Source organism: Mustela nivalis (genome assembly GCF_964662115.1).
Source record: "Mustela nivalis genome assembly, chromosome: 1".
In the NCBI taxonomy this organism is placed as follows: domain Eukaryota; kingdom Metazoa; phylum Chordata; class Mammalia; order Carnivora; family Mustelidae; genus Mustela; species Mustela nivalis.
Window position 1 is genome coordinate 199,789,878 of NC_139020.1, and position 23,667 is coordinate 199,813,544.

A 23,667-nucleotide genomic window follows, 5' to 3' on the forward strand; every position below is an offset into this window, starting at 1 on the left:
GGTTGTTTGTGTGTGTGCTTGTGTATGTGTGTGTTTCTAGGCCAGGGGGAGGGAATAGGGAGTAGGATTGAAGGCATCCTAAGATGTGAAAGAAACTGGATATCACAAAGATTTTTGGAGTGTTTGGTAATTTTAAATAAAATACGTCGGTACCGCGAATGTACAAGTAATGCAGGCATCATAGGGAGAGGTAACAGCCTTCTGTCCCTTTGTCTTCTGACTGGCCTTATCATCCCCCCCCACCTCCGGCTAACCTCCATTCACTTGTTTTTCCCCCCACTTTCCTCGACCCAGCTCTGGAGAGCATGGCTCAGGCAGGCTGCCCTCTCTTCCTTCAGCAGGCAGAGTGGGCTGGTCGGGCCACTCTCTCATTCTCTCTGCATCCCACTGTGACTGGGTTCTAACCTGTTCTCTCTCCCGAGTGGTTCTGGAAAAGGACGCCCACGCCCTCCCAAACCACCAAGCTTCTCAGGGTTTCCGGCTCTCTTTCCCCGAGCCCCGGGGCCGCTCCCCGAACCCCGTTCCTTCAGCTTCCACTCATCCTCCTCTCTGGCTTCCTTCCCCCGCCGTGTGGAGGACCCGGGCTTTGTCCTTGAAGTGTGCCTCCCCTGTGGCTTTCTTCTCCAGGGTTTTTCTTCTGACCCATGAAAGAACCAAATGACCAGGTCTCGGCTGCTAATGCAGACTTTCTTCCAGAAACTGGAGCTCAGTGGTGGCCAGGTACCACTCTCTCAGACTGCTAATTCTTCCTCAGGAAGGGAACATTCTCTGGCTTTCAGTTTTTCCATTAGCTCACTGGACCCAACAGGCAAACGCATGCCAACTGGGTGAAGACAAAACAGCCGCCAGACAAGGGCGGCCAGCATTGACCACCACCAATGGGTAGGTAGCTTTGCTGCAGCCTCCACCAGGTTCTGAAATCTGCCAAGAAAGAACATGTATTAGGGTCCCCTAGGCTTTGGAAGAAAACTCACTTTTTGCTACTATGAATTATGGTCCAGATATGCCGTCCCTCCTCACTGAACTTGAGAACATTTTTCAGGGAGCAACATTTGATTCTGTTGTCACATTCATTACTATACGAGCCCCGCAAGGCATAACAATTTGGACAGTATGAACCTTCTCGTATAAATAAGATACAAAGGAGAAATTAAAGCCCCACCAGTGAAAAACCCTTTCTGGCCATCAGCTCATGCTAAGTTCTATCAAACAGCAATCTCTTGTTTCTGTCTCACACCCGTGTCTTTCCGCCAGCGACTCTTTCGCTCGTGTCTTTGTTCTGAGACCCAGGCTGAAAGAGAGATGGGGAGGGGTGCCTCACCGTAATTTTTAGAGCTTCTGTAGGATGACAGCATGGTCATTCCCATCACTTCATTGTCCTAAATCAGTCGGGTGGCCGCGGCGTCGAGGAGGTGGGTATATGATGTCCCGTAGGGAGAGGCCCAGTGGGAAGGAGCAATGAACATCTTGGCCATAGGACTCTATTTCACTTCTGTGCCTGAGGCTGTACCTTAATTTAGTTCAACCCTAAGGCTCTGGTCCTTCTCTTTTCTGAGATTTAGTGTTGTCAGCAGAACACACAGGAACATCCGTACATCAGGGTCACAGTCACGAAATGTAGAGAAGGTGAGCAAATCACCATTCTGCTGTGGTCGTGGGTGTGAGAAGCCACCTGCTTCTTCCAACCGAAGGGACAGTCCCACTGGGTTGTGAACACTGTGGCCTGAACCAGGTCATTTCTAGTGTTTGAGCCAGAATGAAATAAATGGGTGAAGTTGAGTCTGGATTTTAGGATGGAAGCAAAGGGTATGTTAAGAAATGGTCATAGGCGGCCACAGGGGTTGAGAAAACTGAGCCCTCTACTCTGAGAGTAAGAGTTTAGAGCCAACTCAATCAAGTTGACTCACTCTCCTAGATGAATAAGGGAACTTAGAGTTGGTCGCAGGTGAGGGAAATGTGGAGATGGTGGAAAATCCACTCAGAGAGGACCCATGGGCCTTAGCCTCTCAGATTCTAAAAGAAAATGTCATCATGGAGACAATTCCTGCCCCTGCTGGCCAGGATACTTTATCCTGGACACCTAATACTATCAATGATTGGACCCATCTTGGCCATCCCCCATCAGGACAGGGTCTGCCTTTGGGGAGAGCATGTGGGGAGCGGATCCCTACTTCTGGAATGAAAGGTGGAGACCAGTAATGAGGGAGCAGAAGGATGTGGGTGACAGGGGGTCGGAAGAGGGTGAGGCTCCAGGAACCTGTGGAAATTTGGAGTGGGACCCTGAGCCCTCTGCAGAGCAGGAGATAGGTACCACGGCATGCTATCTGAGTCCTAAGGGAGGGTGTCGCTGCAGAAACATGACATGGAGAATCCGGAGTAAGGCAGGGACAGATGGAGGAAGAGAAGAAACAGCCCACCAGCTTCTTTGCTTCAGCTTGGCTGGGATGGCGGTCAAAGCCTCCAGTCATGAGAAGGAACCAACATGTGCACTTTGTCTTAGCCAAGAGCAACATCTCTCCTTCTGTGCGTCTCAGATCTTCAGGGACACCCAAACCCTGAAACTGCACCCGTAGTAAACTGTCTTCGAGCTTCGCACTCATGAATTCTCGCAGAAATGGGAAATCTGCACATTTCAGTTCCATAACTTCCCGGATGCTCCTTTCTCCTCCCACTCGGGGGGCATCCCACCTAGTGCAAGCCCTGGGCTGCCACGTGACCTTTGGTCCCCACTTTCTTTTCACACTGAAAGGAGGGTGGCCTCGGTTTGGTGTCCCTGCTTTCACTTCCTCCGTCCCCTGACTCCTCACAGGCTTCAAGGGAAAGCCCGGAGCCTTGCATTCTGCATGGTTTCCAGCCTGTGTAGCTTCTCTGGGCTCTCTACCCTCCTGGCCAGACCTCGCCAGCCCTGCTCTGGCTTGCAGCTGTCTCTGCCTGGCTCCTCAAATTCCCTCTGCCCCCGAGCTTGGTCCCAGAGAAAGACAACCCCCTTTCCTGTTTGTCCTGGCCGCAGACCATGCCCACACACAGGACAGGGGACAGAGAAATGGCCCAAGGAAAATGCATCAGAATTTCATGGTGCCTGGCCAGAGAGCAGTCAGAGGACAGCCCTGCCAGCCTATACGAAAGTCAGGGAAGGTACCTCTTTCCCAGGGTGTGTACAGGTTCCTGCCTGGGAGCACGGTCTGCTCAGCGACATGGGCTGGATTTCGGGTCCAATGTCTCCCTCATTAGGGTGCGTAGGCAGGAGCCCACCTGCATAGCCGCCCAGGTGCAGCAGACACAGAAGATAGAGCAGATGCCGAATTCTTAAGGGAGGATCACTTATGTCTGAGCACAGATGCCCTCCAGGGAGACTGCTGCTGAAGCTCGTAACATCAGTCATGCTCCCTTGCCCCGAGATAGCATCGTCTCCTCTCCTCCAGGCCATATCTTTAGGACTAGTTTGCAGACCGCTCCCTATCACCCTTATATCCATCTACCCGTGATTCTGAGCACTATGGGTGTAGCAACACTGGACACTGTCGTGTGCATGTATGATTGAGGAAATGAGCAAATGTGCGGATGCTTTGGGGGACCTAGAGTTACCATGAAAGAGGAGAAGAGGACAGACATACGGAATGGAGAAGGTGAGGTGGAAGCACTGGGTTGGGCTGGAACGGGCGGTATCAGTCCCAGCTCATAATTGGAGTACAATTTCTTGTGCGTGATACAGGCCTACTAAGGAGAAGAGTGGAAGTTAGGGGGGTAACTTCTGTTTAATTGAGGTTCAAAACAGATATTTCCCATTATTGAAGTTGATTCCAACATTTCGTCCCTTAAAGCTGATCCGTAGAGAAATTTTACATCATTCGTCTTCAAAAATATGGCTCAGTTGGTTGGGCGGCTGCCTTCGGCTCAGGTCATGATCCCGGCGTCCTGGGATCGAGTCCCACATCGGGCTCCTTGCTCGGCAGGGAGCCTGCTTCTCCCTCTACCTCTGCCTGCCATTCTGTCTGCCTGTGCTCGCTCTCTGTCTGATAAATAAATAAAATCTTAAAAAAAAAAATGTCTTGTTCACAAAAGGTGCTGCCGAACACTGAGACCTGCCTGCAAGCGTAAGACAGCACTCCTGTGTACTTATCACTTGGGAGACGTTTATAGATTCTCCACTTGATGTTTACCTTCTAGCCTAGCATGGAGGGTTGCAGAGTGCCCCCCCACTGGAGGTAAAACGAAAGCTCTCCAGTTGCTCAAACTGATTTTAAAAAGAGGGAAATGTCTTTTGTCCTTGCACAGAGGTCTGAAAAATCACGGCTAAGTTCAGAAAACATTTTTTTAAAAGATTTATTTATTTATGGGGGCGGAGAGAGAGAGGGGGGGGGGAGAGAACATGAGAAGGAGAAGCAGAGGGAGAGGAGAGAGGGAATCCCAAGCCGACTTGATCTCACGACCCTGGGATCAGGACCTGAGCTGAAACCAAGAATCAGATGCCTAACCGACTGACCCCCCAGGGGCCCCCAGGAAATTTGTTTGATACAAGTTTGCATGAGAACAGAGGTCACATTTCTGCAACTTAACTTACAAAAAATTGTATTATCCTGCTAGGGCACCTGGGTGTCTCAGTGAGTTAAGTCTCCGACACTTGCTCTTTGATCTTGAGGTTATGAATTCAGGCCCCACATCTGGCTCTGCGCTGGGCATTGGGCCTACTTCATTATTTTATTTTTTAAAAGTATTTTATTTATTTATTTGACAGAGAGAAACGTAGGGAGAGAGGGAACACAAGTAGGCAGAGTGGGAGAGGGAGAAGCAGGCCTCCCACCAAGCAAGGAGCCCAATGCCTGGCTCGATCCCAGGACCCTGGGATCATGACCTGAGCAGAAGGCAGATGCTTAACTGAGACACCCAGGGGTCCTTGGCACTACCAGTTTAATGCACATCGTAAATTCCAGTATTTTCTACAGAGAACCACCAACGAATAACCATTGATTTCCTCATTTTCCCACATTTTGTAAATGTGTCCAACGAAGCCATTTTCCTGCCCAACACATGTTTTAACCCCCATCCATTACAACACATCTTAGCAGATTCCACTTCAGATTGTACTGAATGAGGTTTCTCAATCCCTTCTAGAATAGTCTCACCAGGAGTTATTTTCACCCAGATTATTCATGTAGCAAGTAGCCAAGGAGACCTAGCAAATTCCACAGAGCAAGTCCCTTCTACCTCTTTATCCATAGTTTCCAGCTAGCCAGTTCTTTCAACTACCCGCAAGAAAATGTGCCTAGATAATTACTTCTATATGAATGGGTTGCTTCTGATTTCAAATGTGGTCTGATTGGTTTTAAGGGTATGTATATATTTCTTCTGTTTCCTTGCCTGATTTTTGGAATTTTGGCAGGCTGGGACAAAGCCCAAGTTTTGGAGCTAGTGGCATTCACGTTTGTGTCCCATCCCTGCCACTTTCCAGCTACATGAGCCTAGACCAATTTCCTTGCCTCAGTTCCCTCCTTAGCGAAATGAGACACCTTCCATCCACACCCGTGGTCAAGTATTGAGGTGCAAAGGGGCTCAGGTTGGCAAACAGCCTTCCACAACACCTGAGACAAATTCGGTGCTTGGAAAATGCTGGTTCACCTCCCCGCTTTTCTTCCTGTATCCTGTTTTATACACAAATGCATAAAAAAAAAAAACCCCACCAAACAGGGCCATGTTACAAAAATCAATGTTTATTTGTGCTACCTTAGACAGAAGCTAGTTTACACTAGCTCGGAGGGGAATGGAATGGTCGTGTTCTTCTCTGGATGCCTCGCGTGTAGATTCCTCCCTGGACTGAAGCGGAGGGCCACTGCACACCGAGCAAGGGTGGCAGAGGTGTCTTCTGAATGTGGGGTCGAGGAACGCGTGCAGGAGGGGGTTGATGCAGCAGTGGGTGGCCGCGACAATTCTCAGGATCTGGACGCTCCTGTCCAGGTTGTAGTCGCTCTTGCAGTCATGCAGGGAGAAAAAGTCTTTAAAAGTGGAGAGGAAAAGGGCGATATTGTAGGGTCCCCACATCAGAAGGAAAGCAGCCATGATGGCAAAAACAAGCTTGGAACGTCCAGACCTCCTCTCCCCAGACCTTCGTATTTTTCTCACTCGCACGTAGCAAAAGACAAAAACGCACAGTGGAAAAAGAAGTCCCAGAATGTTCATTTTTAAGGTCAGATAACGCTTCCAGGATGTCTCCTCCGCTGGCAGGAAGTGAGGTCGTCTGAAGAAGCACTTGGATGTCTGGCTTTCCATCTGAGCTTTGTAAAACACGGATTCGGGCAAAATGACCAGAGCGGCTAGGACCCACGCCAGGACACTTGAGACCAAGCCCCACCGTGCTGTCCGGGCGGTGGAGGGCAAGCTCACGGGGAAAAACTCCAGGTACCTCTGCACGGTCAGGAGGACGTTGAAAAACACTTCACTGTACAGGCCTATGGAGTAAAGTACCACGAGAATTCTACAGAAGGGGTTGTCGAGAACCCCCCCATGCGTCCCAGTGTAGGCCCAGAATGGCAGGGCCAGCAAGAAACACAAATTTGAAATGGTCAAGTTTAGGAGGTAGATATTTTCCCTGTGCTTGAGTCCTTTATGCTTCACCAGGATAAGCGCGACCCAGACACTGCCCAGGAGACCCGCCAGGAACACGGCGGTGGAGAGCTGCGGAACCACGCGGGCCGCCAGGAACTTGGGGTCGTAGGGGTCGCACTGTTCTACTTCGCCGCTATTCATGTCATCCTCAATGAGGACGTCATAGTCATCATCGGGGGCTGACGTGTAATTATCCATCTTCAGGCTGCCCCGCATGGACCAGTGAGATTCTTTTCCTTCATACAGCTGGGTGGTCCTGGAGTGGGAAAAAAAAAAAAAAAATGGAATTAGTGTCCATGAAGCCACCTGTCTCTTTGCTGGTGGTTCATTTTACCTAGAGGAGGTCTACAGCTCAGAAGATTGAAAAATAAACATTTCTCTGATGCATCCGCACCTGCTGAGAGCGGCTGCTGTAAATGACCTCCTCGTTAAGCCGGCACGTACTGGACCATGCGCTAATACCACCCGGGAAATTAAAGGAAGCATTACACCTCTTCACAGAACTTAAATTCTCCCGGTGGAAACACGGTTTGCCTCTCTGAAGATAATATTTAAGGAAACGCACCATCAAAGAGAGCCAAGCAGCGCTGTTTAGTGTCTTGAAATAAGTATCAGTCCTAATTCCTATGTGTTCAGAAAGTCTGTTCACCCTGGCAGACAGCTTCCTGTGACAGGCTGGCCGAGTTCTTCTCTCCAAGGACAGAAACAAAGGTTTGCAAAAGTGAAACCATCCCCAGCATCAACATAGACGTCACTGGTTAAACACAGAGATGACTTACCCCTTGACAGAGTTCCAGCAGGGCAGGGCACAGCCTCCTGACCCACCATCCGAGCTGCCGTGGGAATGGCCTGGGGCCCCTGAGACACCGGCTTTCTTCTGAGCAGCCCCGGTCTTGACCTTGGGGGCAAGAGAAGCCACTGTTTAAGCCCTGGGGAGCTCTACACCACAAGTCACTGGTCACGGTTTCAGGGACTAACCCAAAGAAAACAACTTGAAAGCTTCTCTGGACCCCTACAGTGTTTCTCAAGCCTCTGAGAGAAACCAGGAAGTTGTTTTCTCCTCCCGGTTCCCCCTGGACCCCGCCTTTGATTTCCCCCTGGCCTTTAGACAGGCGTCCTCCTGGCTGTCTCAGATAAGGGAACTGACTTGTCATTGCTCCCCAGTGATACGAGGTGGGGTGACAGCAGGACACTTCTGAGTGGGTGACAGCCAGCAGTGGAGGATAAAGCGTCCTGTGGGAGCTCTGTGTGCAGACCTCAAGGCAGAAAGGCTCGGAGAAAACCACAGTGAATGGTTGAGAGACCCTGGTTGGGGGGGGGGCGTCCCAAGAGAGGTCTGAGGACAAAGGAAGCCACAGAGTGGTGTCACTTGGGAAGGGGGCTGGTGCAGGGATCAGTGAGTGGGGGGCTGCTATGGGAGTTAACAAAAATGTTGTGAAGAAAACCAGGAGTTAAGCAAGCCATGAAGCGCTGCCCCTGCTCCCAGAAGATTCCAGAAAATTCCATGGAGGTTGGGGGTGGGTCAAGTCTGGGCTACAGAGCCGGTGGGGAGAACTCCCCGCCCAGGACTGTGGTGGGGGAAGGGGGAGGTCTGAGGTTGGACAGAAAGGAAGCTGGAGGAGTCCAGATTTCATGGTGGAGGGAGGAAGCAGGGGGTGGTCAGGGGGCAGGAACCAGGCAGGGAGGGTGGCTTGGAAGAAGGATGAAGGGAGAAGAGGAACACCAACCAGCAGGGAAGTCCCTATGAACTTCTCCCAGATCCGCTCTCGGGACCCGTGACTGACCTAATTTGGGGCCACCCCACTGCACCGTGGTTTAGCACTCACAGACCTGGTTCGAGGACATCCTGTTAACGAACGCCAGAGACGTGCCTGAGGTAGCTTTCAACTCAGAGCATGGACCGTGAAGATGGAAATAGAAGCAAACTATTAAAAGAAAGGCAAAAACAAACATAAAAAGGGCCCAGACGAACATGTGGTTGAGCGTTAAATTTAACTCAAAGATGACGTTTGTCCTCTGCACGGGGGTTGGCGTTGGTGGGAATCTGGGCGGTGAGCGCCTCCCAGCAAGGACATGGCCCTCTCCCCGCCGCCGCCCCCCCCCCCCCGCCCGGCACAGGCTTCTCTAAGTGAGTGGGAGGTCACTGCCCGCTGGTGGCGGCACAGCTCTGGGACCCGTGGACCGTCTGCCCGGGGCTCTCCCTCCCTGGGCTGGGCGGTTCGGGGCCACACCAGCCTCACCCTCTCCTCCCCAGGACCTTGAGTAAGTGATGAAGGCTCAGTAAGGCTCGTGCCTTATAGCCACCTGCTCACTGGTCCACGCTGGGCAAGACGATGACAGTCAAGTCAACTCGGAATCAGGGAAAGCCCCGTGGATATACACATGCACCCTGCACGGTTAAACGGAGGAAGACAGCAACAGGCGGGACCTCATGTGTGTCACAGAATTCCATGAGATTTGAAGTTCCCCAGGAAAAACACTGGAAATTCGGGGCCGCCCCTAACTTCCTGATATCAATGGCTTTCGCTTTCAGTACTATGTTATTTTGGCTCGATTCCCAACATTCTGCTTACCCAGCCTCAGGCCATGGGGTCCTTCACGCCCCCACTTTTTTAAAAATTGAGAGATAATTGACACATACCATTGTGTAAGTTTAAGGTCCACAGCATATTGATTTGTTGTATTTTCATTGCAAAAGGATTGCCATCGGGATGTTGGCTAACACCTCTCTGTCCCATCACGTAACTACCGCTTCTTCTAGTGGTGCGAACTGTTAAGATGTGTCCTGGCGGCAAGTTTGATGTTTATAACCCAGTTTTGTTCCCTATAAGCGCTATACTCTGTATTCACTCTCCACGGCCTTGGGATTCTAGAAACTTCTAAATGGGTAGGAGGGAATGGCTTGGAGGCCCGAAGTGGAGGCAAGAGGAACGTTTTATTACCGTTCTGCTATCTGGAACCGTAATAGTGTCTTCATTGTTGGTGAAAGCTTACCGCATTCTGTGACTTCGGCTTGTGGCTCGCAGACCTTGCCTGCGAGGGTCTGAGTTCTTTATCACTATAATTCAACCCCAATTTCAGCCCAAGAAACTAAGAAGCTTTAACTCTTATTCTCCTGCGCTCGGAGATCATTCCTTTCTTCAGTGCATTGGTTCAGCTAGTCACCTTTGTTATTACAGCGGGCCTGGCAGGTAGGTGCCTGGCCGGGTGAACAATGTAGGCAAAGAGTCTGAGCTTCACAGAGCTTACGTCCTACAGACAAAAACAGAAAAAGTACGTAAGTTGCAGGGTGGGAGGAGGAATGTTCTGCGGAGAAAAGCAAAGCAGGAAGGAGGGTGGGAAGGGCCAGGATGGTTCAGGGGTTCACATTTTGTGTCAGATGGTCTGAGAAAACATGGCGACAGGTGTGTGTAGGGGCAGCGCAGGAGTAGGCCTGATAATTAACGCTCACGATCTCATTCTTTTCTTGTTTTACTAAGTTCTTGTACTAGGGAGTTTGGGAAGCACACAGCCCAGTGGGTTGTACTCGCACCGTCTCCAACAAGGTCTGAGGCTCAGCCTTGGGAGGGAAGGTACCTTCCAAGTGTGTTCAAAGCGTCTGGGTGTTCTGTCTTAGCCTAGAGACGGCTCCTTATGTCTGCTGGTCCTATAGCTAGTCCCCTATTACTAGTTAGGAATTCTTCATAGTAAATGCTCTTTGTTCACGTTACTGGTGTGATTTCTGTCTCTCGACTGAAGGCAGGTTGACATATAGCCAACATTGAACTTAACTCAGTGAAAGGCTGCCAGCATCCCCGCATGGTGAATTGCTAACATGGCGAATTTCTCAGGGATCTACCTTGATACTGAGAAAATGGGTATTCAAAATTTTAGAATTATGATAATTTAATCTATCCTTTAAACTGACTTCTTCAAATATCAATGCTCTCAGATTATTTGTCTGTCTATCGATCGATCGAAGTTTTATTTGAAAATATTACATTACAGAAAAATTGGGAAATACAGAAAAATAATCTATAATAGTGATATTCACAAAGAACAGCTATTATAATTTTTAAATAGCACCACTTCTTAATGAAAAATGTGCAAAAACTGCTTTTAGATGCCTGCTTTCTGTCGGATTAGTTGTTTGGCATTGAGTGGTAGATGAAAAGGGCAAGTATACACGTGTTGGAATTTTCAGCATTCTGACAGTGTCTGTCCTGTGCTCGCTTCGGCAGCACATATACTGACAGTGTCTGTCCTGCTCCCACATTTTCTCCCACCGACTGCCTAACGACTAACCCTCCGTCTCAGTGCTTGGTCCTTCCAGTAGCTGGCCTTCCTGGGAGGGCAGCAAAATGCCCTGGTAGGGCATTTCAAAATGCGATCGTACTGATAATCAACTCTGAAACACAGATTTTCTATGTACTTACTGAAAGAAAAATTGTTACCTGTATCTAAAAAAGCCTCTCTCTAGGGGTGCCTGGGTGGCTCAGTGGGTTAAAGCCTCTGCCTTCAGCTCAGGTCATGATCCCAGGGTCCTGGGATCAAGCCCCGCATTGGGCTCTCTGCTTGTCAGGGAGCCTGCTTCCCCTCCTCTCTCTCTGCCTGCCTCTCTGCCTACTTGTGATCTCTGTCTTTTAAATAAATAAAAATAAAAAAAAATTTAAAAAAGCCTCTCTTGGCGTATGCTCCCTTCATTACACAGTGTGCTAAAAAAGTGTAAAAGAGAAAATCTGGGCGGGGGGAGACTTTGCCCAGGTACGTTTGAAAAAGAGCAAAACTAAAAAAATTTAAGCAAGTGTCTTTACTACAGGACTTCTCAGAACTGTTAATGTGCTCAGAAGCATGGTGATCTTCCATGAGGAAGGGAAGGTCTGTGTTGCACCCGTTATCAAAAGAACGAGACTGAGACAAAGTGAAAGTTATGTAAAGCTTTATTCTATGCCAAGCAATAGAAGTCAGACTGACCGGCCAGGGCCGCCTCCAAAGAGAGTGACCCCCCTTTGGTCTTAAAGGCTAGTTTTATAGGGCACAACCGCAGACCTCTATGTATGTGGCTTTGGCTGATTGGATGTCTCCTACCTGTGTGTTTTAGTAACGGTTACCCGGAACCAATACTAGTAACTGCTGAAGCGTTTATTAAACAACAAAATGGCCTTGTTTTAGGTAAGAGTTTTAGCAACGGTTACCCAGAACTGGTATCAGTAACTGCTGAGGCATTTATTAAACAACAAAATGGCCACCTAGGCAACATGGAGTCACTATGGCTAAGTAGACCCAGGCAGGCCCTAGGGGTTTAACAGGTTTTAACGTAGAATCGGCCCCAACAGTCTGCAGTGTTTCCCAAAGCTGTTTGATCATGGAACCCCCCCTTTTTTTTTTTTAAATCTCAGACAGATATTTACGGGCCAAGGGCTCTGCAGAACGTAATTTGAGTAGTGTTGCCTTTGACATTCGTGTGTTACTGTGTCTTGGCATGGCCATGGGGAAGGACCTCTTCATCCCTGAAGTGAGCAGAGTGACCGAGGGTCCCAGCTGCTGCATTCTGAAACCCATCCTCACATTCATGCCAAGGCCAGGGGCTGCTCCAGCCAGTGACCCTCTTAGGGACGTGGGGACAGGCCCAGTGCTGGGAGGTGGGTCTGATGACCTTGGCTGGCACTTTCCCCAGCCTAGCACCCTTCTTCACTTTTTCACTTGAGGTCAATTCTGCTTTGTGATCTGGTGGTTCTCCCAGCTTTTCCTGACAACCTTGCAATCTCTCAGAGACATTTCCTCTAATACACTTCCTTCCTCTACACCACATCCCATCTTGAAGGAGCTGAGCCAACACAGCCTTGGAAGGAGGGCATCTGTCTCTGGAGTCATGAGCCCTTTGCTTGCTGGAGAATGATACACTGCAGCACCCCAACCCTCTCCGACAGTCTTGTCCACCATCTACCTGTGGCCTGTCAGGATGGAACTTTCTGGAACACAGGAGACCAGGTACTGCCATCATGCCCCCATCCTGCTCAACTGCTCAGGTCATGTACCTTGTTTCTTGGTTCCCATCAACATTCTCCTTTGTGCTTCCTCTGCCCTTGGCTCATTTCTCAATGTTTCGTCGCTCCCCATGCTCTTCCTCTGCACCTCTGGAACCTGAACTCCAGGGCAGATGCTCCTTCTGACATCCTTCACTCATTCCAGAACATTCTTAGCATCTCTTGTCTCTTGAGGATACTCCTTTCTTCTCATGCCTACCTCAGACTTGGGCGTCAGGAGGCGACATCTCTGGCCCCAGTGCCACTTGCTGACCATTGCTCCCAGGTATGTAGGAGACCCCGTGAGTCCCCACCTCTCTGACCATGTCACCTTTTGCTCCACCACCAGCCTGATGGCCCTCTTCTTTCATTTTAGCCTTGTGTACCATGGATAACAGGTTTCTGTTCATCCCAGTTTCCTCCACGCCCTTGGAGACCTACCTGCCCGAGTTGACCCCCATTCAGCATCCAGGTCATCACTTTCATGGACTCATTAATTCAACTTCACTCAAGTCTGTTAACACTGATCCACCACTGAACCCTTAAAATGAAATAGTTCATTTTCCTGACGACAGCTCCCACCCCTCTGACCCTCCTCCCCCTCCCCACCATTGGTTGTTCTCTTTCCTTGAGTCTTCTAGCTCTGCCTGCAAGAGCCTCGGGTAGTCACACCCCTCCCGTCTCTCTGAGAGCCTAGTCTATCACTTAGCCACACTCTGATCTATACCCTGCTCTCCCTTAAAGCCCTGCCTTAGATCAACCCATCTGTCCGCTTCTCCCTTCCAATTTTTCTCTCAGTATGTGTTTCTGAGGATAGCTGGTTAAAACCACTTAGCCACAAAGAGAAGACCCATCACTAATTTGTGGTCTCCAGGCTCAGCTAGCCTCCAGAGATTTTTCTCATTTCCCCAGTCACTCTTCTGAGTGTCCTAAATCGTCACCTTCTCCTGTCTTCCGTCGGCTACTCCAAGCCCCCTAAAACTCTTCTAGTGCCTTCATACTCTCACCACCACCACATTCACTTCTGCTCAGGAGGTGACCTTATCTCCTGCTTTTCTCAGAACTCTCTCCGCTCCCTGGCATCCAGCTCCAAATGTCATCCTGGTATCTCCATTCCTTCCTCCTCCATGGACAGAGCTTCTCCTCGGCGAGCAGACGCTCGTTTCTCCTCCTGCCTTCTGGACCACACTCTGTCTGACCTCTGGCAACTGTTTCTGACGGTCAGTTCCAACCTCAACTGCGTTCTTCACAATATTGAAATGCTCTGGTCTCTCCTTTAACTAAAGACCATAAACCCATCCTGAACCCCACAGCTCCCACCCCTCTGTAGCTCTAACTACATACTCTCCCTCTTCTCAGGCAGCCTTCATTCTTTGTCCAAATCCATTCATCCTAGTTTGTCCTTGTTCATTTTCTACTCAGTCCCCTCCAGGCTGGCGTCATTCCAGACCCTTTTGCTGATATTGGCCTCCTCAGGGTCCCCAACACCCTTCTGTGCTGAAATGTCATCACTGCTCTGCGAAGCACCCGTGAGCAGGAAGTGACCAATATGCCCCTGCTCACAGTGAAGCCAACGATACATCAACATCACCATATCTGGGGCTTTCCAAGCTGAAGCCATGCTTAATGGTTTCGAAACCCTTGTGAAATCTAAGAAACATTAGTATGGGTTTTCCAGTAAAGATGGCAGAGGGAAGCAGGATCAACGGTCTTGCTCTCCTCTGGTATCTTATCAAATCCCTTCAACAAAAATTCTAAAAAGCTACCAGTAGCAACCGAACACAAAACAGGCTGCAATCTTGTGCCAAAACCTTGAAATGCAGTGCATTACAGCGATGTCTAAACCTAATCCTATTACAGACACAGTATTGAAGAAAGAGCGAGAATCAGCAAATCCTGAGAACTATCCTAATACTCTCCTGTCAGAGACAAGTGGGTGGAAGAGGAGTATGTGTCCCTAGGAAAAGAAAGGAAAAACACTGCATAAAAGCCCTCCCATTCCAATAGGGTTTCTTGGACTTCGCACATTCTAAGACAACGGGCAGAGCGAGGCAATAGGACAGATTCCACAGAAGTCAAATATGCCCTTGTACACACTGAGTAACTTCTGGTAGTTATATTCTTCTTCTTTTTTTTTTTTAAGGATTTTGATTCCTTGTGAAAAAATATTTTTTTAAGGTTTTGTTTATTAGAGAGAGAGAGAGAGAGAGAGCATGAGCGGGGCAAGGGCGAGCAGGGAGCCTGATGCGGGGCTTGATCCCAGGACCCTGAGATTCATGACCTGAGCCGAAGGCAGAGGCTTAACCCACTGAGCCACCCAGGTGCTCTGATTCTGTGTAAAGATACTTTGAATCAACTAATGACTTAACCCAGTCTTTCAGGGTTCTAGTCCCATGGTTTGGGAGGCCTGCCCTCTGCTACTCTTGGTGCCGTATTTCCTCGTGTGTTTTGTAGCTCCGTGTGAGTTCACCTTTATTGGGAATTACTGGTCCTGCAGCAGGTTTTTGTGGCCCGAGGTGGGACCACTCCCTTCCTGCATTTGTTTCCACCAGAACCACGAGGGGCATCCGTGGCCTGAGCTGAATTTTAGTTTCCGGGTCTCCCGTTTAGAGGGTATGATAACATAGAACTTGATATTTGCACGAAGGATGGGTTTCGGAATCTTCAGAGATTTTCCGCCTACCGCCTGGAGTCAAAGCCAAGCCAGCTAAGCTTCCTTATGGTCCCCACCTGTGGCTGAGTTTCCTCCCCAGGGGCCCGCTGTCTGCAGGGACCTCTCTGCACCAGCTCCTGTCACACACAGCCCAAGGTCCTGCTGTCTGCTCTGGGTTGGATGTAGGCTCCACAGCTTCTTAGGGTGTGTGCCTTTTGATTTGTTTCCATCGGACAGTGATCAAAATAATAAATATCCACGAAGTGAATATTCAGGGAATATTTGTCGAAAAATGTTATTCATTTCATAGGCATTTAGTGTCTGCTGTTTGGTAAATCCGCCCCCCCCCCTCTGCCCTTCTGTACTCACTCTCCATCCCCTTCCAGCCTGCTTTGGGTCCTGGGGGCAAATCTTGTTAAGGGCAGAGCTTCTACCCTCTGACCCTCGGAGTCTCAGCTGGGCTTGGCTAATGGGGGCTTTGGGTAGGAGGTTAGAGGCTGAGGTCAAGAGGTTTAGCACCCTGGGTCCTTCCTGGTGGGGCTGGTCTATCTCTTGACCTTGACTTAGGCAGCCCCTTCCCCTGCTCTGGCCCTTGTTCCTAGCAGTTGGAATGGCGGCCTGTTCTCTCCTGTGATGAGGGAGCAGGAGGCTGGCTGAGAACGGAGCAGGGGCTGGCGCCTTGCACCCCCTCTCCACCCACTCCCCTTGGTAATATGTGTGACATTTCACAGGCACCCCTGACTGCCCTAAAAGAAGAGCAAATGGCTATCTTGCAGAGATCACAGTCCTGCAAGGCAGGAGTCTCTCTTGGTTTACAAATGTCCTTGAGATTTACAACAAAGAAGTTGTCTTATCAATAGCCCAATTTCCAAAGACACATAACTCAGTTCCTCAAGCTCTAACGTCACCCTCCCCTCCATAAAAAACAAAACAAAACAAAACAAAACAAAACAAAAAAACCCGAAGGAAACGGTGGTAGAAGGAAAAGTAAATAAAGTTAAATTTCTTTTAAAGACCTAAATCTCACTAACAAGGACGTTTGATAGCAGGAATGTAACATTCCACCAGGAGACTCCCAATTGTCTTTATGTTAGTGCCTCATTAGAGGGAAAGTGGCCTTGGCTTGATAGTAACCAGGCCTTCAATATCCTGACAGTCTTCTTTACCCCAATAGCCCTTCTGAACACCCCTTTGTCCTCAGCCACCCAACTCCTGTATATAACCAGCCACTCCTCACAGGCCCTGGGCAGCCGCATCTCTGCCTGCTCACGGGTCCTGTCCCCGTGCTCTAATAAACCACCTTTTTGCACCAGAGACGTCTTAAGAATTCTTTCTTTAGCCGTCGGCTCCGAACCTCACCCCACCGAACCCCACCTAGGTTCAGGAACTTCATCACCTGCACCGGGCACTGCTCAATGCACTGGGGTTTCCCTACCCCCGTTTAAATCTCTTACCAACCTTCCCCAGTTGCCTTACTGGAATGTGCCATTTGCTTTAGGCAAGACTCTGCAGGACCCATCTCCTGGGTGCGAGGAACTCTGCAGTCCTCGGGGGTGGGGGAACTGTGAGCAAAGAGACCCATCCCCTGCCCTCATGGCGTTGATGTTCTAAAGGGAGCTGGGCAGGTACATAACAGGTCGCCATCTGGGGAGTCTGGCGCTGTGCTGGGGGAAGCACACGGGAGCCGAGGGGGTCGTGGGCGAGGACAACTGCCCTGTCCAGAGGGACCCGGGATGGTGTCCCACGGGAGGGGCTGTCTAAGCAGAAAGCCTGAGTGGGAGTTAGCCAGGTGAAGAGGGGCACAGCCTCTTCTCTCCTCCCTTCTGCTTCCAATGTCTTCTTTAGGTGGCTGAGCGGCCATCCACCTGCATCTAGAAATGGGGCAAGGCAAGGACAACAGAACCCAGGGGGGAGACATTTTATTACTATCAGCCTCTGAGTTTCTGCGGAAGAGAAAGTTGAAACGAGGAACCAGACTATTTTCGATCTAATTCCTGGGAGTCCAGAGCTCAGTCCAGTCCTCCTCAGCAGGCCAATGCCTGGCTGGGGAGGGCTTCGGGGGGCACCCCAGTCAGCGAGTGGGTGGGGCAGGACTGGACAGAGGGAGAAGCAGACCCCAGTGTGGAGAGCCTCGAAGCCCCCACTGACCCCGTGAGGAGCTCTTGGCCTGGGATGGTCCTTCAGTTCTGTCCCACGTGGAGGGAAGGGGCCAGGCCCTTGCAACCCTCCATCAGCCGGTCATGGGCCTTAATTGTCCTCTGGGAAGGGACAGAGCCCAGAGAAGGCAGACCCCAGTGGCTGAGGTTGGTCCCCGTCCCCAGCAGCTGGGAGGGTAGGTGCACTGACCCTGAAGAGGGCGTCTGGGCAGACCCCACAACACCCATAGCATGGGCTGGGCTTCTGACAAATTTCCTGCTTAAGAAGGAACGGTGAGCGAAATTTCTAAAACCACCATGTCGTAAGACTTTGAGCCATTTTGGGTGCACTCGTGTGTGCCCGAGGAATCACGTGCAGCAAAGGCGAATCACTCACTCTCTCCACGTGACGCCTCTGGTGGTCACTCACCCACTGGCGTGTGAGTGAAAAACAGAGTTGAAGAGGAACTGGACCCTCCCAGGCCCCATCCTCCAGCTTTTTCCTTTTTCTTTCCTCTTTCTTGTTCCCCACCCAAGTGGCCACACTCCTGTTTCCATGGGCTCAGGCAGATTGGACAGTCACTGGTCTGAGAGCAACCATATTTAAAAGATATGGAAAAAAAAATCTCTTTTTATGAGCAGAGGTAAAAGGAATAAGACGAGTAGCATTCTCATTTTAACAAAATTCCATCATGACTGGGCAGGGTTTGCCCTGGTGGCTGCGGTGAGCCCCAGTTGTTGGACCCTGAAGGCTCTGCTGCCTCCCTGCCCAGTGGCCCCACCACGGATGGTCCCTGAGGCTCCCCAGAGGCTCGGCAGCCAGTTCCTGGCAGACCCTGGGGCTCCCGTCTCTGCCCCAGAGTTCCGGATCCCCGCATCCCTTGCCCGTCCCAAAGGATTCAGCTGTGCCCTCTGCAAAGGGTGATTGGAAAGGGCCCCTAACCAGCTAACCAGGACCTTACAACCACAGAGGCGGGTCCTGTCCCCCCTGGACAGTCCAGAACTTGGGTACAAAAGTGGTGCCTTTCCAGGGGGAGGCGGAAGCACGATTTTGTGTCCTTGGCTGTGAGTCAGCGGCTCGGGAAGAGACAGGCAGAGGCCATGAAGTTATCTTGCTTTTCTGATTGCGTCACGGAGTCAGGGGATGTTTTTTCCGCCCTTACCTTGCTTCATATCTCCGCAGCGTTTGACACTGTTGACATTTCCTCTTCCTCTCAGAGGTCTCTTCTCTGCACGGACTCTGCCTTTCCCGGCACACCTTTTCCTTCTCCCTGGGACTCCTTTACTGCCTGGGCACTCCTCTTGGTTCTGTCTGGGGCCATCTGTCCACCCCCACGGGGTCCACTGCCTGTAACTGTGGGTCTCCATGCACGTGCTCTGCTGAGTTCAAGGCAGCTCCTCCTGACACTGCCACCTGGATGGCCCCCAGGATTTCTAACTCAATCTGTCCAGAAACTTGCCCCCGAAGCCAGTGTTTTGCAACCCCCTGGGCTGGGGCCCTTGTCTTGCCCTCCCTGCTTCCCCACTCTCTCAGTCCAAGTCCTGATGAGTCCTCGTCCCCAATAGCTTTCAGATCCCTTCACTTGTCTCTACCCAGAGCTTTTTACCTTGGCAGATGCCTCTGCTGTGTCCCAGAAGGAGTACAGCCCAACCTTTGCCTCGGGGCTCCGATTCCATCCTTGCCGTCCTGCAGTGCCTACTACCCCGGGGCCAGTTAGCCGTCCAGAGTCTGCGTTTACTCCCTGGCTTCAAGCCCCGCATGCCGCTGGCCCACACTCCTCAGCACTCTGTGCGAGGTCCGGCCGCATCTGCCCTCCACCCACCAGCTGGCAATCCCGTCTCTTCCTACTTTTCTTCTCTCCTGCTGCTCTCACAAAAGCACTTAGGGTTCCAGGAAGTTTCCAGCGTGTTTTCTCACACAGCGCTGGCACTGCAATTCCTCCCACGCGCACACACTGGTCCTCGTGCTTTCTCCTTGCAGGATCACTACCTCCCTCTCCAAACTGGATCCCTCAGAAAGATGCCTGGCATGGCTGTGTTCTAAGGGCACCTTGCCAGTGGGGATGGGGAGTTGGAGGGCATGGCATTCTGGCTCCCCGTGGGACTCTCTGTGGGCGTGTCCTGCGGCCACAGGTGTGGGAAGGCCATGGAAGTGGAGGAGTAGCAAGAATGAGGATGAAGATAGTGTGTCTGAGGACGCCAGGCTCCCATGGCCATGCCAGGGATCCAGAATGTTCCACACATAAGCTGCAGCAATCTGGAGGTGGGAAGCCTAAACCAGTCCCGTAGAGGCCTCAGACTCCTCTTTTTTGTTTAGAGAGAGAGAGAGAGAGGATGAGCGAGGAGGGGCAGAGGGAGAAGGAGAGAGAGAATCCCAGGCAGACTTCACACTGAGCGCCGAGCCCAACGAGGGACTCGATCTCACAACCGTGGGATCAGGACCTGAGTTGAAATGAAGAGTTGATGCTTAACTGACGGAACCTCCTAGGAGCCCCCAGGCTCGTCTGGATGAGGCTTCAAGCAAGGCAGAGACACCAGATAGGGTTTCTAACCATAGCAACTGCCCACATTTGGATTGGAGAAGCTTCTGTTGTTGGGGGTTGTTCCGTGCATCAGAGAGGATGTGGGGCAGCATCGCTGGCCTCTTCCCAGGTTCAGCCAGACCTTGCTGGACGGCCACTGGAGGCGAAGCATGCCCCGGTGGATGCCCACCCGGCCCGAACAATCAACTGTGGAGTTGGGGCACCAGGAGTGACGAGCCTTGTACCTCCTGAATTTGATTCCTGCATCCCGGGATAGGACTCAAGATGCTAGGAAGGGGAGGTAGAAGTCTGGGCTCTAGGACAAGTGGAGCTCAGAGTGTGGGAGTGTTTGTTTGCCCAGAGACTAGCTTCCGTTGTGCTGCCAAGTAAGATGGAAACGTGAGGCATCAGTCATCTTCTCCCGCTTCCCAGGCTCTGGGCTGGGGGGCCGGCCTTGGTGCAGGGGGTGCCCCTCACTTTCACAGGGACCATCTGGCTCCCTGGCTCCTGCCACCCTTTGAAGACAGGACTTGGGCCATGCTGGGCGCTAGCCCCAGCACGCCAGCTTCCCAATCAACATTAGGTGAATCACTAAGTGCCCTTAACATGCAAGTCCCGAATGGGTGACCCTTTCCACCATCATCTGTTCGTTAACTCTGAGCTGCGTGAAGGAGGGGGTGGGGTTTTTGATCGAGTAGGAGTACCACGAGGTGGGTAAAAAAGGGTTCATCTTCCCAACGCAGTATTCTTTTGTAATTATCATCAGATCCCTCGAGAAATCAAATTCCAAGGGGATAGACAAACACCTAGTAGAAGAAATGGCTGGCGTCTTGGCTGGGACGGCTGTATGGGATTACCGCAGACCTGGGTGGGGCGGGGCGGATGGTTTCCAGAACAGACGTACGCTTCTCAGAGGGTTGGAGGCTGGAAGTCCAAGATCAAGTGGCCGACACGTGTGGTGTCTGGTGGGAGCCCACTTCCTGGTTTGCAGATGACCATGTTCTCATTTTGTCTTCACAGGGGAAGGGCTGAGAGAAGGAGCAAGCTCTCTCATCTCTCCTTACAAGGGAAGGGGCCCCTCCTGATCTCATCACCTCCCATTCCCTCCCACCCCCCAACACCATCACATGGGGTGTTAGAATTTCAACATTCAAATTTTGGGGGCGGCCAACACACATTCGACCTCCAACAGCTGGCAAACAATCTGTGCGTGGAAACCCATCAACTCATCCGGAAAAAGAAAGCAGCCGCTGAAAAGGAGGAAGGGGAGAACTCTTTCTTGCTGAGTGTGGGAGAAGTGGGGGGTTTAGATCTGTACTAGTGAGGGTTCAGCTCGTCTAGCCGTTATGGGGAGAGCTGGAACATTCCTGCGGTTGATCATAGAATGGATGGAATGGTTGGGTGTCTTTCCTTGGGAAAGATGGGACCCCAGCAGCTCTGCCTTGGGACATAGCACTCTCCCCAAGTGGTCCTAAGGCCTCCCTCCAGCACTGCTGGGCACTGTGGGGTGCATTCTTTTGGGAGGTCATTGCTTTTGGGAGCAAGAATTTGATGGAATCTGATGGACTCACCTTGAGCAGCACATGTCTGCACTCTGTGTGGGAGGTAGGCAGCCTTTTTAATTTGTGACCACTGCAACGGCACTTGGGGGCCGGTGGGGGACTTGAGCGGGTCTGACTGACAGTCCCTGACCCACCGATCAATGTTTCCATCCACATGCCCCATATGGATCAATGGAAGGACTCGCCCCACACATGGAAGGGTTGCCCTAAGGAATGAAACACTTTAAATGACACCCGGGGATATAGTCCTTCAACTGGAAATATAGAAATAGGACCAGACATGGGAGGGGGGAGCTAAAATAGAATAAAAATGGAATTTTAAGTAATAGGAAAATTATTTCATAAATGGTCTTGGGATGGTCGTGTGTCATCTGGGGAAAACCCTTGGGATTCCCACTTCACTCCATACTCCAAGATGAGTTCCAGAAAGAGGAACACAAATGATTTAAAAAAAGAAGCCATAACAATGTCAGAAATAAAAATGGGAGATTTTTTGCAATCTCAGCATGGGGGGGGTGGGGAGGCTTTTCTAAGCATGTCATAAAACCCAGACACCAAAGAAACATTTAATAAATTCACTTGCAGGGATGCCTAGGTGGCTCAGTTGGTTAAGCAGCTGCCTTTGGCTGGGGTCATGATCCCAGCGTCCTGGGATCAAGTCCCACATCGGGCTCCTTGCTCGGCAGGGAGCCTGCTTCTCCCTCTGCCTCTGCCTGCCACTCTGTCTGCCTGTGCTCGCTCTCGCTCCTCTCTTTCTCTGAAAAATAAATAAATAAAATCTTTAAAAATAAAATTCACTTGCATAAAAACAAAATCTGCATGGTGGAGGACAGCTAAAATTCACCGAGTGGTTGTCATGTGACAGTTGCTACGTGCAAGTTCCTGTGTTAGTTCATTTACTCCTTGGAGCAGTCAGTGAGGTTGGTGTTATTACCCCATTCTACAGACGGGGAGAGCGAGGCACAGAGAATTTAAGAAAGTTGCCCAAGAGCGTAAAAAACCCAAGGTGTGATATATGATACTGGCGTTGGTGCAAACTCGGGGGATAAGGGTAGAGATGTGATCTTGTTTATATAGGCAGGAAATCTCTCCTAACTGATAAGACAGTGTTAACTCTATCGCCTTTTGGATGGATGACCGAGTCGAGGGAAGCAGGGGTGGGAAGGAGATTTTCACCGACTCCCTTCGGTACAAACAAGCTGAAAGCAAAAGTGGAGACAGGGAAACTACGAACCGGAACCCAAGAATTCAAGAAGACTGGTGTCTTGTACATCACAGCCTTCTCCCCAGCTCTGGAGGACGCCGCCTCCGGGCAGCGGTGCTGGTGCTAGAACAAGGAACGAGTATGTTCTGCTCTGCGTAAGCTGGTTAAGGTGCGTGGAACCGAGAAGAGGTTGTAGCTACGCTTTCTTTACAAAATGGTCAGATAAAGCACTGTCATGTCTCACTCATCTTGGCTGGGCCACTTTAGGCACCTGTTCGCGCCTGCGTACTTGGTCCTCCTAGGCTCCACCCACCAGACTTCTGAGCAACCCTGGTTCCAGGGCACAGAGCCCCTGGCGAGCTGCTTTATTCCACGCCCCCTGCCGACGGTGCACAGGCCCTCCATAAACGTTTGCTGAATGAATGAATGAATGAATGAATGAATGCGTGCATGCATGCTAAGCCTGGGCTGCACACGGTCAACGCACAAGTGAACTGTGTTCCCCCCTTGCTTCTCCAATGTGTCAGCCTCTGTTGGAATCCCAGACGGTGGGGGGTGGGGGGGGTGTGTGGGGGGGGCGGGGAGTTGGCCCCCAGCTGCGCCATCTCCCAGTCTGCTTAGAGCTGCAGGGTCTGCATCAACCAGAATTACATTGTCAGATTAATCCCCGCCCCCCACACCCCGCTCCCGAAAGCCTTTCCCAAGACACTACACAGGGCCGAATGGACTGAACACCACGCCCTAATGTTGGGAGGCACTTTCAATCCGTGGTGCTTGATTTCACACCCAAGAGCCCTCCCACATACCCAGCAGCTTCCATTCCACCACCCTGAGGAACACTCTTTGGGGGGAGCGCAGTTCTAATAGAAAGAGGCAATAGCTATTATCAGGAAAGTAGCTGCCAGCTACGAGAACTCCTATGTGCCAGTCACTGCGTTCAGCCCACACGACATCTCTCATTTCATCCTCCGCCCAAACATAGTTAG

General features: G+C 50.9%; 1 protein-coding gene and 2 long non-coding RNA genes across 5 annotated transcripts; 1 reads left to right on the forward strand and 2 right to left on the reverse strand.

Moving 5' to 3' along the window:
* Nucleotides 1-109: 109 nt before the first annotated feature.
* LOC309850904 lies at nucleotides 110-5,672 on the reverse strand. Its single transcript, XR_014304509.1, has 2 exons — nucleotides 1,322-5,672; nucleotides 110-921 (listed from the first exon to the last, which is right to left on the reverse strand). It is a non-coding gene; the product is annotated as an uncharacterized lncRNA (long non-coding RNA).
* Nucleotides 5,673-5,688: 16 nt separating this feature from the next.
* CCRL2 (C-C motif chemokine receptor like 2) lies at nucleotides 5,689-9,840 on the reverse strand. 3 transcript variants are annotated; one of them, XM_082705523.1, is made up of 4 exons: nucleotides 9,595-9,840; nucleotides 8,431-8,525; nucleotides 7,380-7,498; nucleotides 5,689-6,856 (listed from the first exon to the last, which is right to left on the reverse strand). In XM_082705523.1, exons 2-4 carry the CDS (start codon nucleotides 8,443-8,445, stop codon nucleotides 5,734-5,736), a joined length of 1,257 nt encoding a protein of 418 aa, XP_082561649.1. In that variant the 5' UTR covers nucleotides 8,446-8,525; nucleotides 9,595-9,840; the 3' UTR covers nucleotides 5,689-5,733. The 3 variants fall into 3 exon arrangements, with proteins under 3 accessions (XP_082561649.1, XP_082561648.1, XP_082561650.1); XM_082705522.1 differs by lacking the exon at nucleotides 9,595-9,840 and adding an exon at nucleotides 9,242-9,284; XM_082705524.1 differs by lacking the exons at nucleotides 7,380-7,498; nucleotides 8,431-8,525; nucleotides 9,595-9,840 and adding an exon at nucleotides 7,166-7,328.
* Nucleotides 9,841-12,031: 2,191 nt separating this feature from the next.
* Nucleotides 12,032-21,957, forward strand: LOC309850964. The gene is made up of 2 exons (XR_014304551.1): nucleotides 12,032-12,570; nucleotides 20,936-21,957. It is a non-coding gene; the product is annotated as an uncharacterized lncRNA (long non-coding RNA).
* Nucleotides 21,958-23,667: the final 1,710 nt, after the last annotated feature.

Coding starts and splice junctions, on each gene's coding strand:
- CCRL2 (XM_082705522.1), bottom strand. CDS start 9,269: ATGCTGTGGACCTTAAACTTACACAATG. Junction 7,499..8,430: donor ACAGGATGTCCTCGAACCAG/GTCTGTGAGTGC, acceptor CTTGCCCCCAAG/GTCAAGACCGGGGCTGCTCA. Junction 6,857..7,379: donor TGCTGGAACTCTGTCAAGGG/GTAAGTCATCTC, acceptor TTCCCACTCCAG/GACCACCCAGCTGTATGAAG.